Consider the following 18,845-nt stretch of genomic DNA (forward strand, 5'->3'; position numbering starts at 1 on the left):
AGTTTGTCTTGTATGTTCCAAGTCAACCAGTGGTTTTCCTGTACTCCTGCCTTTGCTATTCTCTCTTTTTCTAGTCCTACCGGTTTTGACCTTTGCCTGTTCTGGACTCTGTACCTGCCTGCCTTGACCATGAGCCTTTCTGCCACTCTGTACCTCCTGAACTCTGATCTGGTTTTGACCTTTTGCCTGTCTACGACTATTCTCTTGCCTAATTCTTTTGGATTATTAAACATTGTAAGACTCCAACCATCTGCCTCCTGCATCTGGGTCTCGCCTTGTGTCATGTTTAGTACGAACTGGCCATGACAGACTAGCAGACTTGGACCAGCACCACCAAGCTGTCTCCCTGCAGGGAGCCACCATTGGGAAACATCAGGAGTTGTTACAGGGCCTTTTGGAATGGCGTAGGTCCTTGATGGAACACCACGACCATGGGTTGACGTCAAGAGTGCCTGGAATCCGGAGTCTCTTTTCGATACCTTTCTGCATGGATTATCTGAGGATGTCAAGGGATGCTGCTCAGGAATTACCGGTGGACCTCGACTCCCTTATCGCCCTCACCATCAAAATCAATGGATGCCTAAGGGAACGTAGGAGTGCGAGGAGGTCTGGTCTCTGGCACACTTGTGCACCCGCTATGGCTCGTTCACCTTTGAGAGAATCCGGAAGTTTCCAAAGGCAGCTTTCCGAGAGGATTCGAAGCCACCCAAGCACTCTCATGAATCTACGATGGGTGAGTTGGAAACACCTGAGCCTATGCAGTTGGGAAGAGCTAGGTTGTCAGTTGGGTAACGCTCACGGAGGATGAACAGTAACTGTTGTCTGTACTATGGAGGGGCAGGATATTTTATAGCTACCTGTCCTATTAGGAAACCCTTGTCTCTAGTGGGTACCAGCACTATGGTGAGTCAGACTGTGAGTTCCCTAATTCCCATCACCTGCACACATTTTTTGTGCTTGTTCGGTGGGGAGACCAATCTAAGTCTCTCCGAGTGCTCATTGACTCTGGGGCTGATAAATCTTATGGATGCCACGATAGCTTCGGCGCTTGGTATTCCCACTCAGCCTCTCTCTGTGCCCATGGATGCTAGGGCACTGGACGGACGCTCTATATGGGAAGTCACCCATAGTACTGTGCCAGTTCAATTACAGGTTTCTGGTAACCACAGTGACAGTTCCTCCTCATTGCATCTCCCTATGTTCCGGTTGTGTTGGGATTTTCCTGGCTACAAATTACAATCCTGTGATTGACTGGACCACAAGCTTCATCCTGGGTTGGAGCCCATTTTGCCATTCCCACTGCCTTCAAGCAGCACAGCCTTCCCAAGTCGTCTTCCTCAGGATGTTAGCAAGACTGTGGATGTCTCTGCTATCCCCACTGAGTACCATGACCTCCTTAAGGTCTTCAGTAAGGCATGTGCTACTTCCCTTCCCCCACACTGTCCTCATGACTGCCATTGATCTTCTCACAGGCACTACACCACCTCGGGGTCGGTTGTATTCTCTGTCCCGACCAGAGACCAAAGCTATGGAGGAGTACATAGAGGAGTCTCTGGCCACTGGGGCTGTGCGTCCATCTGCATCTCATGCCGGCACAGGGTTTTTCTTTGTGGAGAAGGACAAGACCCTGAGGCCTTGCATTGACTACCGGGGACTTAACATTACTGTCAAGAATCGTTACCCACTACCTCTCGTCGGCTTTTGAACTTCTCCAGGGGGCCACCATATTTTCCAAGTTCGATTTTTGAAATGCCTACCACCTGGTTCGGTTACGCGAGGGGGATGAGTGGAAGACAGCCTTCAACACAGCCAGTGGACATTGAGTACCAGGTCATGACTTACCAACTGTTCCAGGCTTTGGTCAATGATGTGCTTCGGGACATGCTAAACCGGTTTGTGTTCGTGTACCTTGACGACATCCTGTTTTTCCCCCAATCTGCACAAGAACATGTTCTTCATGTCAGACAGACAGGTCCTTCAGCGCCTCCTGGAGAACCAACTCTTCGTGAAAGCCAAGAAGTATGAGTTCCACCGCTCTATTACCTTTCTGGGATCGGTCATTGCTGAGGGCAATGTTCAGATGGATCTTGGAAAGGTGAAAGCAGTGGTGGATTGGCCTAAACTAATGTCCAGGGTGCAGTTGCAACAGTTTCTTGGTTTTGCAAACTTCTACCGCCGTTTAATTCGGGACTACAGCACCCTGGCGGCCCACCTCTCGGTACTCACCTCTCCAAAGGTACCATTCAAATGGTCTCCAGCTGTCGACAAAGCTTTTGTGGACCTGAAGCGTCGGTTCACAACAGCACCCATCCTCATCCATCCGGACCCCTCGCGTCAAATTGTGGTGGAAGTGGATGCGTCAGATGTTGGAGTGGGGCCTTACTGGGTGGATAGGAACATTAGCAAGAGCTATTTAGGAGGGATATCACACCTGGCACAAATGTTTGTCTAGTTCTGTTTTTCCTGCCGAGGGGTGCCCTATACCTGCGCCCAGAGGGGAGTAGTTCAAAGTCCAGGTACAGGGGGTGGCTTGGGTCTAAAATGATTTTGTGAGTCTTGCGGAGGGCCCTGACTGTGACGACCCTCCCACTCTGTCTGCCGTATTCTTTCTCTTTGCTCGTTTTCCTTAATAGGATGTCGGTGGGCGGAGCCGGGAGGGTTGTCAGCGAAATGGGACACAACTGGGCTCGGGTGAGTCCCAGGGATAAATACACCTCTTCCCCATTTATTGAGGAGACTCTCCATGCAGACACACTTATAGATTTTGGTTGTGGAATTTTTGTGGCGGTTTGGTTTGCTTGCTTTGGCACTTTTCAACACCCCTCATTATCACATTTATGCATGCAAACACTCACTTACACACCATTGTTAATTGTATTTAGTTTACTTCAGTTAATAAATATATTTTGTTATTCCTTATCTCCACGTTTTCTCCCTTTTTTGTTACGAACTTCGAGCCGGTTCGTGACACTGACCTTAAAGATCTCATCCAGGCCTGTCTGACACTGAGTGCCTTGCTTGCTGTGATGATAATCCTCAGCATATTTCTCTGGCTAAAGTGGAATTGCCAAACCAACAAACAATACAAAAAATATCAGTCACTCTGGAACAGTGATCACTCATGTTCCAAGAAACCTAAAAACATATTGACTTGAACAGGAAAGAGAAAGAAAGTACATGCTTAATAACTTCACACCATCTGTTTAATGCGATTTAACATTAAAAATTCTGATTTACATGGTAAAACAAAAGATAACTAAAACATGGTTGACCCAAGCGATCATCCAGTGATTTCTCTAACAACCTCCCTGTCGGAGGACACTTAGGTTTCTGGAGACTCCCTCTGCCAAATAAATTTGAGCAGCTCCCCCACCCCTCAGTGTTCTGTAGCAACTCTCTCTCTCGTTGTATCTGACTGTGCCATTCACTTTGAACTGAGTTTACAGCATGAGCGGTCATGAGTAGATGCGCTTGTTTTGAGATCAAAGCGAGAGCTGCATGTAGAGACGTTTGCACATTTTGTTCTTAATCTTTGCTAGTAAGTGAGATATAAGAGCTGTAAAATGTATTGTTATCCATCAATCATGATAATCAACCTTGATGTGAAACTATTGAGAATGGTAGCAAACTGCATTGTTAAAATGGATAAGATGCTAGTTGGAGCTGTATTGTTAGATTTCAGTGCAGCCTTTGATGTTATTGATCATACATTGTTATTGGAAAAAAACTCACTTGCTAAGGCTTTACATCACCTGGAGAGGTATTTATCCAATATAACATCAGAGATGTACAGTGTGGTGTCCCTCAGGGCAGTTGCCTTGGGCTGTTACTCTTCTCTATTTTTACAAATGATTTGCCACTGGTCTTACAAGAAGCTAGAATTACTATGTAGGCAGATGATTCCACACTATATGTCAGCACCCAAAGCCAGTGAGCTGACTGAAATTCTAAATAAGGACTTAGTAGTATCAGAATGGGTGATTAATAATAAACTGGTCTTAAATACATCTAAAATCATTGTATTTGGTTCAAAACATTGTCTAAGAGATAAACCTCAACTGGAGTTGTGCATAAGCAAGTTGAGGAAGCTAAACTTGGGTAAAACATTGTATGTTCAGTTATCATGGGCAAAGTAATATTGACAAATTTGTGAAGATGGGTAGGGGTATGTGTTTACAAAAATCTGTTCTGCATTTTTCTACTATACTAGTTGTTCAGGAACTGGTCTTGTCCCATCGTGATTACTGTTTGTTAATATGGTTAAGTGCAGCAAAACAGAGCAGCACGCCTTACCTTTAACTGCACATACCTAACTAACATAACAACATGCATGCCAGTGTTTCCTGGATGACAAGAGATTAACTGCTTCTCTTCTAGTTTTTATGAGGAATGAAAATCCCAGATTGCCTGCATAATCAAATAACATACAGCTCAGACAACCATACACCCCACAAAAAATGCCACCAGGGGTCCCTTCACAGTCCCCAAGTCCTAAACAAATTCACGGCAATGCACCTCCCATCTCCAATTACCCAAACAAACAGCAAAATTACCTTAAGAATTGATAAAATCATCTCATGGCACACACTAACAAACATAATTTAGACACAAATTATTCTTCAGTTGTATTGTTTGTATATCGTTGCATTTTAAATTTGTATAACTATTCTTGTCTATCAGTGTTTTGTTACTTGTCGTGTTTTAGTGTGGATCGCAGGAAGAATAGCCGCTGCTTTGGCAAAAGCAAACGGGGATCCGAATAAACCAATTGGTAACAAGTATTGTGTCATATACTGTTTTCACTGTGTATGAACACTGAAGTGTCCTGTTTTAGATTCCTTTAACATTATTAGCCTCTGTTAGCCACTCGCTGAAGCACCTCTCCATGGCCTTCCGGCTAGCCCAGCTGCCCACGTTGACTGTGGGGATTATCTTGAGGGGCCGCAGCCACTGGACAAAACGCCTCAGCTCCAGGTAGCTGCTGTGCTCACTGTAGGGGATGCCTAGAGTAAGAGAGAGGGGGGGGCAAGTGAGAAAGGAGCATCAAAATAGAAGTCAGAAACAGGAGCAGCAAAATAGACCAACACCCCCCTACCCCTAGGGCCTGATATGGGGACCCACCAACCCACCAAAACATTTTTGCAGATTCAAAGCAAATTTCCTGCAATTTTACCTATTTTGCCATGGTTTATGACGTGTTCATATGCTAATCGGGGAGCCCCCGACCTCCAGGGGCCCCCCAATCCAAATAAAGGGAGTAGTGAGTGAGGAATCAGGCCAATGGGTTTAGATTACTCAGTTTTGGATGCGTTCAGAATTATAGCTAGACAATGTCCTTAATTTTCCCCATTACACGTGCTATAAAAAGGGAAGCACAGCCGCGATCTACCCAGTGACACGAGCCTACCAGACGAGCTAAATTACTTCAACAGTTTTTACCCCCAAGCCATAAGACTCCTGAACAGGTAATCAAATGGCTAACTGGACTATTTGCATTGTGTGCCCCCCCCCCAACCCCTCTTTTACACTGCTGCTACTCTGTTTATCATATATGCATAGTCACTTTCACTATACATTCATGTACATACTACCTCAATCAGCCTGACTAACCAGGTGTCTGTATATAGCCTATTTCTTTACTTACCTATTGTTCACCTAATACCTTTTTTGCACTATTGATTAGAGCCTGTAAGTAAGCATTTCACTAAGGTCTACACCGGTTGTATTCGGCGCACGTGACAAATAAAACTTTGATTTGATCTCACACCCAAGGCAAAAAAAACAAAACAATCCAGAACATAGAACACAGACAATCAAAGCTATATACAGGTGTCGTCATTAGCAGAGGTTCTTGAAACCTTTTCTGAACAGCACGTTCTTGAGCTGTGCCTTAAAAGGACGACAGAGACTCCGCTGTTTTTATTTTATTTTTATAATAAGTTTGTTTAGTATTTAACATTTTAATCATTGAGTATGCTTTAAAGGGATAATGCGAGAGTCTGGTAATCATACTTACCCAGAGTCAGATGAACTCATGGATACCATTTATATGCATGCAGTTTGAAGGAAGTTAGAGGTCGTTTTGTTAGCCAATGCTAGCTAGCTGTACCGGTAGACTTCCAGTCATTGGCTCTCTAAACTTCCTTCATACTCGCACTATCCCTTTAAATGCTCAGATGTCATACTCATTCCGGCTTTTCATCAAGTATAATTCGCTGCGAGCCATTGAGGAAGATTTATCAGACTGAGTGACATTGACAGCAGTTGATAATTAGCTCAGGGGATGCTACACAAATTAACGGATGGATAGAAACAGCACAATTGAGCATACGATGACGCATTCACATAATGGGTGAGCCTAGTATGTTGATATTTGTTGCTAACTGTATGCATTTTTACAAAAACAGTACATTCTAAATAGTATGTAGTATGATTCATTTTAGTAAGTAGTAGGTGTGACATGGCTAATGTGAGTCAATGTCTCCAAGTTAGCATGCTTTACATTTCATGCCTAGGACCAAAACCAGCAGTGCTCTGGGCCTCAAGGGCCAGATCTGAGCACACATGGTATAGATACTGGGCTGTACCATAGATGCTGATGTTGCCATGGACCATAGGCTTGATATCCTCCACAGCCTCCACCCTCTGACTGAAGGTCCAGCCCGTGGGCTTGAAGGCCACCAGCTGGTCATACTGCCCCGAGAACCTACTCAGATGAGCCTGCAGGTTCTGGAAAGGAAAAAAGGGCATGGGAGTACATACTTTGGTTTAGTACGTGTGAGGAGTGAACAAATAGTTTGAGCCTGTTCTTTTCTGAGAGGAATGAAAACCAAAGCGGCATTACCGACATGTGACCTAGAGTTTTTGTCATACTCTTGTATTTTAGCTCCACCCTTAACATTTTAAAATGTTGTATTATATCAGGTGCAAACTTTCCACTAGTGCAGGGGTAAGCAATCCTAGTGCTGTAATGCTGCAGGTACTCCAGAGTTTAATCCCAACCAGCGGCATACCACCCTGTATCCCACTGCTGGCTTGCCTCTGAAGCTAAACAGGGTCAGTCCTGGTCGGTCTCTGGATGGGAAACCAGATGCTGCTGGAAGTGGTGTTTAGAGTGTCAGTAGGGGGCACTCTTCCCTCTGGGGAGATCCCAGGGCAGTGAAGGGGACATTGCCCTGCGTGGACAGGATGTTAAACCGGTGTCCTGAACCTCTGTGGTCATTATGATAATTGCCATGGGATTTTATGAGAGTATTTTCTTTTCTTTAATTTAACAAGGCAAGTAGGGGTGTTTGCCAAGCTGGAAATGGCTAAACTCCCAACAGGGCCCCATTCCATCATACCCCTCAATCCTAATTGGCATACACTGCATTCGGAAAGTATTCAGACCCCTTGACATTTCCACATTTTATTACGTTCCAGCCTTATTCTAAAATATATATGTAAAAAAAACATCTACACACTAACTCATGACAAAGCAAAAACGGGTTTTTAGAAATGTTTGCAAAAATAACTGAAATATTACATTTATGTAACTATTCAGACCCTTTACTCAGTACTTTGTTGAAGCACCTTTGGCAGCGATTACAGCCTCGAGTCTTCTTGGGTATGACGCTGCAAGCTTGGAACACCTGTATTTCGGGAGTTTCTCCCCATTCTTCTCTGCAGATCCTCTCAAGCTCTGTCAGGTTGAATGGAGAATGGCGCTGCACAGCTATTTTCAGGTCTCTCCAGAGATATTTGATTGGGTTCAAGTATGGGGTCTGGCTGGGCCACTCAAGGACATTCAGAGACTTGTCCCGAAGCCACTCTTGAGCTGTCTTGGCTGTGTGCTTAGGGTCATTATCCGGTTGGAAGGTGAACCTTCGTCCCGGTCTGAGCGCTCTGGAGCAGGTTTTCATCTAGGATCTCTGTATTTTGCTCCGTTCATCTTTCCCTCGATCCTGACTAGTCTCCCAGTCCCTGCTGCTGAAAAACATCCCCACAGCATGATGCTGCCACCACCATGCTTCACAGTAAGGATGGTGCCAGATTTCCTCCAGACGTGATGCTTGGCATTCACGCTAAAGAGTTCAAATCTTGGTTTCATCAGACCAGAGAATCTTGTTTCTCAAGGTCTGAGAGTCCTTTAGGTGGCTTTTGGCAAACTCCAAGCGAGCTGTTACTGATGTGTTACCCATGTGCCTGTTACTGAGCGCTTCTGTCTGGCCCCTCTACCATAAAGGCCTGATTGGTGGAGTGCTGCAGAGATGGTTGTCCTTCTGGAAGGTTCTCATCTCCACAGAGGAACTCTGGAGCTCTGTCAGAGTGAACATCGGGTTCTTGGTCACCTTCCTGACCAAGGCCCTTCTTGGTTGCTCAGTTTGGCAGGGAGGCCAGCTCTAGGAAGTGTCTTGGTGGTTCCAAACGTCTTCCATTTAATAATGATAGAGGCCACTGTGTTATTGGGGACCTTCAATGCTGCACACATGTTTTGGTAACCTTCCCCAGATCTGTGCCTCGACACAATCCTGTCTCGGAGCTCTACAGACAATTCCTTCGACTTCATGGCTTGGTTTTTTGCTCTTTTGCCTTTCCAAATCATGTCCAATCAATTGAATTTACCACAGGTGGACTCAAATCAAGTTGTAGAAACATCAAGGATGATCAATGGAAACACGATGCACCTGAGCTCAATTTCGAGTCTCATAGCAAAGGGTCTGAATAATTATGTAAATAATTATTGTACAAACTTTTATTTGTAATAAATTTGCTAACATTTCAAAAAAATTGGTTTTCACTTCATCATTATGGGGTATTGTTTGTAGATTGAGGGAAAACATTTATTTAATCCATTTTAGAATAAGGCTGTTATGTAACAACATTTGGAAAAAGTCAAGGGGTCTGAATACTTTCGGAATGTACTGTATATCAATCCTCACCTCTCCACCTGATAGCTGACGTGTGGTGAGCGTTCTGGCACAAAATGGTTGCCGTGCATTGCCCAGGTGGGTTCTACAAAGTGGTGGTGGTTGAGGTGATTTTCCTCCTATGTAAAGCGCTTTGAGTACCTCAGTTATTAGTGGCATGTGAAAGTATTCACCCCCTTGGCATTTTTCCTATTTTGTTGCCTTACAACCTGGAATTAAAATAGTTTTTTGGGGTTTTGTATAATTTGATTTACACAACATGCCTCCCACTTTGAAGATGCAAAAATGCTTTTATTGTGAAACAAATAAGAAATAAAACAAAAAACTGAACTTGAGCGTGCGTAACTATTCACCCCCCAAGGTCAATATTTTGTAGAGCCACCTTTTGCAGCAATTACAGCTGAAAGTCTGTTGGGATATGTCTCTATAAACGTGGCACATCTAGCCACTGGGATTTTTGCCCATTTTTCAAGGCAAAACTTCTCCAGCTCCTTCAAGTTGGATAGGTTCCGCTGGTGTACAGATTCTCAATTGGATTGAGGTCTGGGCTTTGACTAGGCCATTCCAAGACATTTAAATGTTTCCCCTAAAACCACTCGAGTGTTGCTTTAGCAGTATGCTGCTGTCCTGCTGAAAGGAAACAGGTTTCCCTCAAGAATTTCCCTGTATTTAGCGACATCTATCATTCCTTCAATTCTGACCAGTTTCCCAGTCCCTGCCGATGGAAAAACATCCCCACAGCATGATCCTACCACCAGGATACTTCACTGTGGGGATGGTGTTCTGAGTGATGAGAGGTGTTGGGTTTGCGCCAGACATAGCGTTTTCCTTGATGGCCAAAAAGCCCAATTTTAGCCTCATCTGACCAGTGTACCTTCTTCCATATGTTTGGAGAGTCTCCCACATGCCTTTAGGCGAAAACCAAACGTGTTTGCTTATTTTTTTCTTTAAGCAATGGCTTTTTTTTCTGGCCACTCTTCCGTAAAGCCCAGCTCTGTGGCGTGTACGGCTTAAAGTGGTCCTATGGACAGATACTCCAATCTCCGCTGTGGAGCTTTGCAGCTCCTTCAGGGTTATCTTTGGTCTCTTTGTTGCCTCTCTGATTAATGTCCTCCTTGCCTGGTCCTTGAGTTTTGGTGGGCGGCCCTCTCTTGGCAGGTTGGTTGTGGTGCCGTATTCTTTAAAACATTTTAATAATGGATTTAATGGTGCTCCGTGGGATGTTCAAAGTTTTGGATATTTTTTAGAACCCAACCCTGATCTGTACTTCTCCACAACGTTTTGCATGATGCTGCCACCACCATGCTTCACCGTAGGGATTGTGCCAGGTTCCTCCAGATGTGACGCTTGGCATTCAGGCCAACTTTGTCCCTGACCTGTTTGAAGAGCTCTTTGGTCTTCATGGTGCCGCTTGCTTGGTGGTACCCCTTGCTTTGTGGTGTTTCAGACTCTAGGGCCTTTTAGAACAGGTGTGTATATATACTGTGATCATGTGACACTTAAATAAAGTCCACCTGTGTGCAATCTAACTATGTGACTTCTGAAGGTAATTGGTTGCACCAGATCTTATTTAGGGACTTCATAGCAAAGGAGGTGAATACATATGCACTTTTCCGATTTAATTTTTTCGAGAAGTTTTTGAAACAAGAAATTTTCTTTCATTTCACCAATTTGGACTATTTTGTGTATGTCCATTACATGAAATCCAAATAAAAATCAATTTAAAATTACAGGTTGTAATGCAACAAAATAGGAAAAATGCCAAGGGGGATGAATACTTTTGCAAGGCACTGTATAATAATACTAACAACAACACTTTACTTACCTTGCCAATTCATCAATATCAGTTATTGGCTGTATTACATCAACTTGGTCTCCCAAGTGGTCTAAAGCTACATAGTTTACAAAACAAGTGTTTTTGGCATTCCAGGGTCTGGCACTCTGTGGTTGCCTACCCACACACTATCAAATGCACAGAAACACCAAAAGCGCAACGAAAGTGTTAAAGCAGGAATCATGTTTTACTGCTTTAGATTGACACATTCAAAATGTATTTGCTGCTGTACAAGTTGTAAAATATAATTCATTTGAATTGCTTCTATATTCTCTTTGTAGACTTAAAGCAGAAATCTGCAGGTTGTGGGCGACACGATGCCTCCCCACTTCTTGTCTAGTGTTTTCACTTTGAACGAAAACAAGGGGGTTGAGTCCTGAGCCGCCTTGGGCTGGCCTTCTGGGTAAGGTGTGTCTTTGTGCTAATCCCGCCTACTCGAATAACCTGGAGCTGGAGAGGAAGTGAAAGTCACTTGCAAACTAATGTTAGAACTGCCAGAAACAAACAGAGCAGATGAAGCCAGCAAGCATCATTCTTGGATCTCATTATTGTATGAAAATGTGGAGGAATCTCAAAAGAAAATAAACATTTTCGAAAGCTTCTCAAATTCTATTTTGGATTACATTTTTAGATGGAAAAGATGGATTTTTTTTACTTTGTCCAGGGTATTTCAATTATATGCCCTTGTGCAGTACAGGGATTTTTTTAAATGTATAACAGTTTTGAATGAGCACTTCTATGGAAAGTGTTTGGTAATGGATATGGCTTGTTATGCCAGATCCAGAATAAGAGTAATCTCTATTTTTCTGAATGTAAAAAATAAAAAAAAACGCAAAGTTTATTCTATTTATTTAGTTTTTAACCGTATCATGTTATTTTGCAATATGGACAGCACAAAAGTGGTTGTTGTTTAAGGTAGACTCAGCAATATACACAGCAGGGTGATTACCTGATTACAAACAACATCATTAAAATCTGTCAAGACTTCCACTATTGTATTTTTACAATGTATGCCCTCCCTTGAAATATGTCAACATTGGGAAGAGACAACTGTGGCAGTTTGAATTGTTGCATTTCTGTGAGGTTGCTGCCCTGCTTTGTAGGAGAATGTTGTCTTACTAAGTCAACCTTTAAGCACTTTTGACATACAGTACCAGTCAAAGGTTTGGACACCCTACTCATCCAAGGGTTTTTCTTTATTTTTACATTGTAGAATAATAGTGAAGACAAACTATAAAACCGCACATGTGGAATCATGTCGTAACCAAAAAAGTATATATATATATATATATATAGATATTTTACATTTGAAATTCTTCAAAGTAGCCACCATTTGCCTTGGACAACTTTGCACTCTCTTGGCATTCTCTCAATCAGCTTCATGAGGTAGTCACCTGGAATGCATTTCAATTAACAGGTGTGCCTTCTTAAAAGTTAATTTGTGGAAGATCTTTCCTTCTTAATGTGTTTGAGGCAATCAGCTGTGTTGTGACAAGATAGGGATTGTATACAGAAGATATCCCTATTGGTAGAAGACCAAGTCCATATTATGGGAAGAACAGCTCAAATAAGCAAAGAGAAATGACAGTCTATCATTACTTTAAGACATGAAGGTCAGTCAAAAAGGAAAACGGCAAGAACTTTGAAACTTTCTTCAAGTGCAGTCGCACAAACCATCAAGCGCTATGATGAAACTGTCTCTCGAGGACCGCCACAGGAAAGGAAGACCCAGAGTTAACTCTGCTGCAGAGGATAAGTTCATTAGTTACCAGCCTCAGAAATTGCAGCCCAAATAGATGCTTCAGAGACACATCAACTGTTCAGAGGAGACTGCGTCAATCAGGCTTTCATGGTCGAATTGCTGCAAAAGAAACCACTACTAAAGGACACAAATAAGAAGAGACTTTCTTGGGTCAAGAAACACGAGCAATGGACATTAGACCGGTGGAAATATGTCCTTTGGTCTGGAGTCCAAATTTGAGATTTTTGGTTCCAACCGACGTGTCTTTGTGAGACGCAGAGTAGGTGAATGGATGATCTCCGCATGCGTGGTTCCCACTGTGAAGCATGGAGGAGGAGGTGTGATAGTGTCATCAGCAAAGCCTCCCCACACCGTCTGATTTATTTAATATTCAAGGCACACTTAACCAGCATGGCTACAACAGCATTCTGCAGCGATACGCCATTCCATCTGGTTTGCGCTTAGTGGGACTATCAATTGTTTTTCAACAGGACAATGACTCATCACATCTCCAGGCTGTGTAGGGGCTATTTGACCAAGAAGGAGAGTGATGGAGTGTTGCATCAGATGACCTGGACTCCACAATCAGACCTCAACCCAATTGAGATGGTTTGGGATGAGTTGAACCGCAGAGTAAAGGAAAAGCTGCCAACAAGTGCTCAGCATGTGGGAATTCCTTCAAGACTGTTGGAAAAGCATTCCAGGCGAAGCTGGTTGAGAGAATGCCAAGAGTGTGCAAAGCTGCCGTCAAGGCAAAGGGTGGCTACTTTGAAGAACCTCATAACACATATTTTGAGTTGTTAAATACTTTTTTGCTTACTACATGATTCCATATGTGTTATTTCATAGTTGATGTCTTTACTATTATTCTACAATGTCGTAAAAAGAAAAACCCTTGAATTTTTACTTTTTAAAAATGTCATTAAACCTTTTTAACTAGGTAAGTCAGTTAAGAACAAATTTTTATTAACGATGACGGCCTAGGAACGGTGGGTTAACTGCCTTGTTCAGGGGCAGAACAGATTTTTAACTTGTCAGCTCGGGATTCAATCTAGCAACCTGGCCCAACGCTCTAACCACTAGGCTACCTGTTGCCCCGAATTGAATGAGTAGGTGTGCAGAACTTTTCACTGGTACTGTATAGGAACTGTAAAAATCACTACAGGACCCACTTTGAAGTTCAGTTGCATCATGGGTAGCACATGGACCTGTGCGGCCTTCCAGTCGGTGGTGATGAGCTGGCGGATGCGCTCCGACTCCAGACAGCACATGGTGTTGAACTTGTCCCGGGACAGGCAAACTTTGGAGCCCAGTACCTCTGCTAGAGCTATGGACAGAACATAGTAAGACAGTTAAGCCAGAGTCATATATACACAGAGAGTATAGCCAACTTTTTGTCACAGATTCATGATGAGTATTGTTGGATTCTACTTCTAGTAGTTCAGTTGGCTACCCAAGATTAAAATCCTGGAAGTGGCTTTTTAAAATGGTCAATGGCCACACTCTCTCTTAAGCTCTAAGCAAAGCATTTTTGTCAACCTTCCAATGCATGTCAAATTTTAGCATTGTTCGCGGTTTATGTCCAAATCATCCCAAAGTGTCTCAAATTGATTGTAGCTCGGTGGACACCAACTGTTCGATCGCGATCGACTGGTAGATCTTTAAGGCATTCCTTGTCGATCACCATACATTTCTGTAGAAAAGTCAACGATAAAGCTATGGAAAGTTAAAAAAATTATCAGAATTGCGCTGTTGACGGTACATGCACTTGATTCAGAAGCCCTGCGCACCGGGTAGGCAAAGTGTTCCCATTTTTAACCATTTAATTTGTCAGAAAAGACAAACTCAGCCAACCCAGCGGACTGGGACATCTGTTGCAAAATCGAGTGCGCCTACAGCGCTGGCCAATCGAATACGTCAAATCACTGTGCCTATAGCTTCCACCAACCCGGCCTCAACAGCTTGATACTAGTCTGTGAGATTTCATAACTTTTAAAACCACGACCAGAGAGAGACTGTCAAAAAATACAGCAAAGAGCTGCTGTTTTTATGAGTTTAAAGGGGAATTTCACTTTGTCTCTGCCACGGCATATAGTCACATTTCCATTTAACTGGTAGAATTGGGAAGTTCCCGACTGGTGTGCTCATAGTGAACTACAAAGTTCAGCATTCATAGCAAATGCTGATACCGCCCACAAAAACTAGAATGGCGTTGTTTACCTCGACCAACCAACACAAAGTAATTTTAGAGTTTCGCTCGGCAAGATGTTTTTGAAAACTTTTGTTTTTCATCATGCCCGTGTGGTGTTCTGTGCCTGGCTGTGCTAATTACAAACAAGTGCGAAAATGCGTTATCTTTCACCATTCTAACTACCAGAGATTCACCCCGACAGTGGCTTGCGGCTATCAAGAATGATGCAGTAACCAAACGTTACAGTGCTGTATTGAACTAGCTAAATCATATAGCTATCTTTTGGTATACACACTGTCAATCAATTTCACTTATGCCATGGTAGTCACTGCTAGAATGGTAGCTACCTTCAGCGGATTAACCATGTTTGTTCGTTCTATCTTTGACTGATGTTAGCTAACGTTACCAAATAAAAAGTATCAATTTGGTAGCCATCTATTCCACAGTTGTCTGGAAAACACTCAATGACTAAAAATCGAATTGTCGATTATAGCTTGTGTGTGTTGGTAGCAATGATGAGTGTGTATAAATCGTCTATGGTAAATAAAGTTAACCTTTTATTTAAGTTAAAAAAATATGGTTGGTTAGTTGGTTTTCAGCCAGTCTCAGCTAGCCAGTCTAATAGAGATCAACACAATTAGTGAGGTGGTTAAATTGTGTATATTTTGTTGTAGGTGGTACAGAATCTGATTCCACCAACATGCACTTCGAACCACTAGCTCTGCACAAGGTGAAGGTAAGTTGGCCAAAATATTTACAAGCTGACAGCTAAGATAGCTCTATTTACAATAAGTATGGTATAAACATGAATTGGGTAGTGTTTGTATGGTTTATGTTTGTGTTATGGGGTGGTTAGAGGTAGCCTGAGGACCACAGCGTACCTTCCAGACTATGTAATCAATTTAATCTACCCCTCTCTTTTTACCTTTTTCTTTTTGTAAAACTCAGGTGATCTGGAGTCATTCCACAGTGCCCCACTGAAAACCCCCAAAGCGGGGGCATTTTGGGTACAAAAGCATGAGGGAGCGGACACAACTTGCAGTTATGGAGCACAACAAGATTGTGGGGCAGAAACCAGCAAGGGACACAAAGGTATAAAAGCAAGACTACAACAGTAATGACACAACCACCTCATTCTCTCTGCAGATTCTCAAAACACAATACATGTCTACAAAATTCTCCTGCAAAGGGCTAATATTGACATGAATGATTTGTCAAAGTCAATGGGATGGGGAAGGTTTACAGACAGTACTTTGAGATGAGGGGTTTTGGTTGTGCAGGGTTGTGCTTAGATAGTGAATGTATTGTTGTGTATGAGAGGGATTGAGGTGCCATTTCTACTCAATCTCCCATACACAACAAGTCATACTGTGTTAGAACTGCCTTCCTTAGACTTTTAACACCTTCTTTAGCCTCCTAGCCCATTCACTTTGTTGACTGATCTTTTCTCTCAAAAGCAGCTCCCAATGTCCCCTCATTGTCCCTAAAACAAATTATCTGTGCCACACCAAACAGTACCTATATACTGTAACTCCCAGTAATGGATACCAAAAATCTTTGGTTAAATCACATTATCTGGTGTAACAATCTATAGCTAAGAGAAATGGTGATCAGCAGATGGGAAAGGTGATAATTATGAAATTGCCATACCAAAGAAACATTCAGGGAATACTTGTAAAGCCGTGGGAGGAGTGTTGTCATGATCAAACTGCCATGCAGCTCCTCATGAGTCATCTGTTTGAAATGCAGCATAATATCTAATCGCTCGAGAGGGATACAGTTCACAGGATACAGTTCTGCTATAATGACACACGCAGGAAAAGGAATTATGTATCTAGAATCCACTCCAGGAAGAAGCCCAGGCTCTACACAGTATTGCCTGTAAGGCAAAAACAATTATACTCTATTGTACAGTTTGAACAACAGTTGAACCGTGCCAGCATAACATCAACATTATGGTAGATTAGTTGAACATGCATACATGTGCACAGGCTTTACATTTACAACAATATCTAGCCTAATAGAAAGAAATGCTGATGTTAAACGTTTGCTAACAAGTTATAAATGCAAGGAGTGGAGCATAACAAGTTAGCAGGTGCCAGGCTAACTAGCTGGCCAACTTCAGGCATGTGCTAACGTTTGCTGGTAAACCTAACTTTGTAGCTTGCTGTTTGGTAGCTAGTCGTATCTACGACTAAAAAGAGAAAAGATGGTTTTACAATCGAGATACAAAAGATATGATTGTAAAACTTATATTTTTAGTCATGATATGGCTAACGGTAGTTGTTTAGCTAGCTACCTATGTAGCTAGATAAGTTAGCAAACAGAAATTATTTGATTTCCCCCACTAACACAGTAGTATGTGAGCCAGCAATACACAATATGGGTTTCAGTAGATAAACTAAAGTTAGCTAGCTAGCTTGCAGGAAAAATAACTTGCTTAGCTACGTACTGTATTTCAGATCAAATTTTATTTGTCACATTTTATTTGTCACATTACAACAGGTAATCGTTGTAATACAACAGGTAATTCAGTGTGTTCATTTCAACCTTACAGTGAAATGCTTACTTAAACCCTTAACAATGCTTTAAGTTAAGAAAAAGTAGTATTAAATAAAAAGAATAAAAAAATTAGAATAATTAAACAGCTTAAGTAAAATAACAATAGCGAGGCTATATACAGGGGGTACCGGTACAGAGTCAATGTGGGGGGCACCGGTTAGTTGAGGTAATATGTACATGTAGGTAGAGTTAATGTGAATATGCATAGATAACCAGAGAGTAGCAGCAGCGTAAAAGAGGGGTCTGGGTAGCCCTTTGATTAGCTGTTCAGGAGTCATGGCTTGGGGGTAGAAACTTGGCGCTCCGCTTGCCCTGCAGTAGCACAGAGAACAATTTTTAGGGCCTTCCTCTGACACCGCTTGGTATAGAGGTCCTGGATGGCAGGAAGCTTGGCCCCAGTGATGTACAGGGCCGTACGCACTACCCTCTGTAGTGCCTTACGGTTGGAGGCCAAGCAGTTTCCATACCAGGCAGTGATGCAAACAGTCAGGATGCGCTCGATGGTGCAACTGTAGAACCTTTTGAGGATCTGAGGACCCATGCCGAATCTTTTCAATCTCCTGAGGGGGGATAGGTTTTGTCGTGCCCTCTTCACGACTGTCTTAGTGTGTTTGGACAATGCTAGTTTGTTGGCGATGTTGACACCAAGGAACACAAAGCTCTCAACCTGCTCCACTACAGCCAGTCAATGAGAATGGGGTTCGTGCTCAGTCCTCCTTTTCCTGTAGTCCACAATCATCTCCTTAGTCTTGATCCCGTTGAGGGAGAGGTTGTTGTCCTGGCACCCAAAAGGTCTCTGACCTCCTCCCTATAGGCTGTCTCACTGTTGTGTCATCTGAAAACTTGATGATGGTGTTGGAGTCGTGCCTGGCTAGGGAGTACAGGAGGGGACTGAGCACGCACCCGAGGGGCCCTCGTGTTGAGGATCAGCGTGGCGGATGTGTTACCTACCCTTACCACCTGGGGGTGGCCTGTCAGGATATCCAGGATCCAGTTGCAGAGGGAGGTGTTTAGTCCCAGGGTCCTTAGCTTAGTGATGAGCTTTGAGGGCACTATGGTGTTGAACGCTGAGCTGCATTCTCACATAGGTGTTCCTTTTGTCCAGGTGGGAAAGGGCAGTGTGGAGTGCAAAAGAGATTGCATCATCTGTGGATCTGTTTGGGCGGTATGCAAATTGGAGTGGGTCTAGGGTTTCTGGTATAATGGTGTTGATGTGAGCCATGACCAGCCTTTCAAAGTACTTCACGGCTACAGACGTGAGTGCTATGGGTCGGTAGTCATTTAGGCAGATTACCTTAGTGTTCTTGGGCACAGGGACTATGGTGGTCTGCTTGAAACATTTTGCTATTACATAAAATGACAGTGAAGACACTTCGTTGGTCAGGGCAAGCTCGGAGGACACGTCCTGGTAATTCGTCTGGCCCTGCGGCCTCGTGGATGTTGACCTGTTTAAAGGTCTAACATCGGCTACGGAGAACGTGTTCACACAGTCATCTGGAACAGCTGATGCTCTCATGCATGTTTCAGTGTTACTTGCCTCGAAGCGAGCATACAAGTAATTTAGTTCGTCTGGTAGGCTCGTGTCACTGGGCAGCTCGAGGCTGTGCT

At 43.2% G+C, this 18,845-nt stretch overlaps 1 protein-coding gene across 2 annotated transcripts in view; it reads right to left on the minus strand.

Moving 5' to 3' along the window:
• Window positions 1–2,957: 2,957 nt before the first annotated feature.
• The window catches only part of dclre1a (DNA cross-link repair 1A (PSO2 homolog, S. cerevisiae)), a 32,191-nt gene continuing 16,303 nt past the window's right edge, over window positions 2,958–18,845 (minus strand). Inside the window, exons 7-9 of one of the 2 annotated variants that reach the window (XM_039010358.1) lie at window positions 13,657–13,811; window positions 6,588–6,729; window positions 2,958–5,003 (exon numbers count right to left, since the gene is read on the minus strand). In XM_039010358.1, the coding sequence (XP_038866286.1) occupies window positions 4,831–5,003; window positions 6,588–6,729; window positions 13,657–13,811 (470 nt within the window). In that variant the 3' untranslated portion in view covers window positions 2,958–4,830. The remainder of the gene's footprint in view (window positions 5,004–6,587; window positions 6,730–13,656; window positions 13,812–18,845) is intronic. The other variant, XM_039010359.1, reaches the window with a different exon arrangement.

The sequence above is a fragment of the Salvelinus namaycush genome, chromosome 16, assembly GCF_016432855.1.
Source record: "Salvelinus namaycush isolate Seneca chromosome 16, SaNama_1.0, whole genome shotgun sequence".
In the NCBI taxonomy this organism is placed as follows: domain Eukaryota; kingdom Metazoa; phylum Chordata; class Actinopteri; order Salmoniformes; family Salmonidae; genus Salvelinus; species Salvelinus namaycush.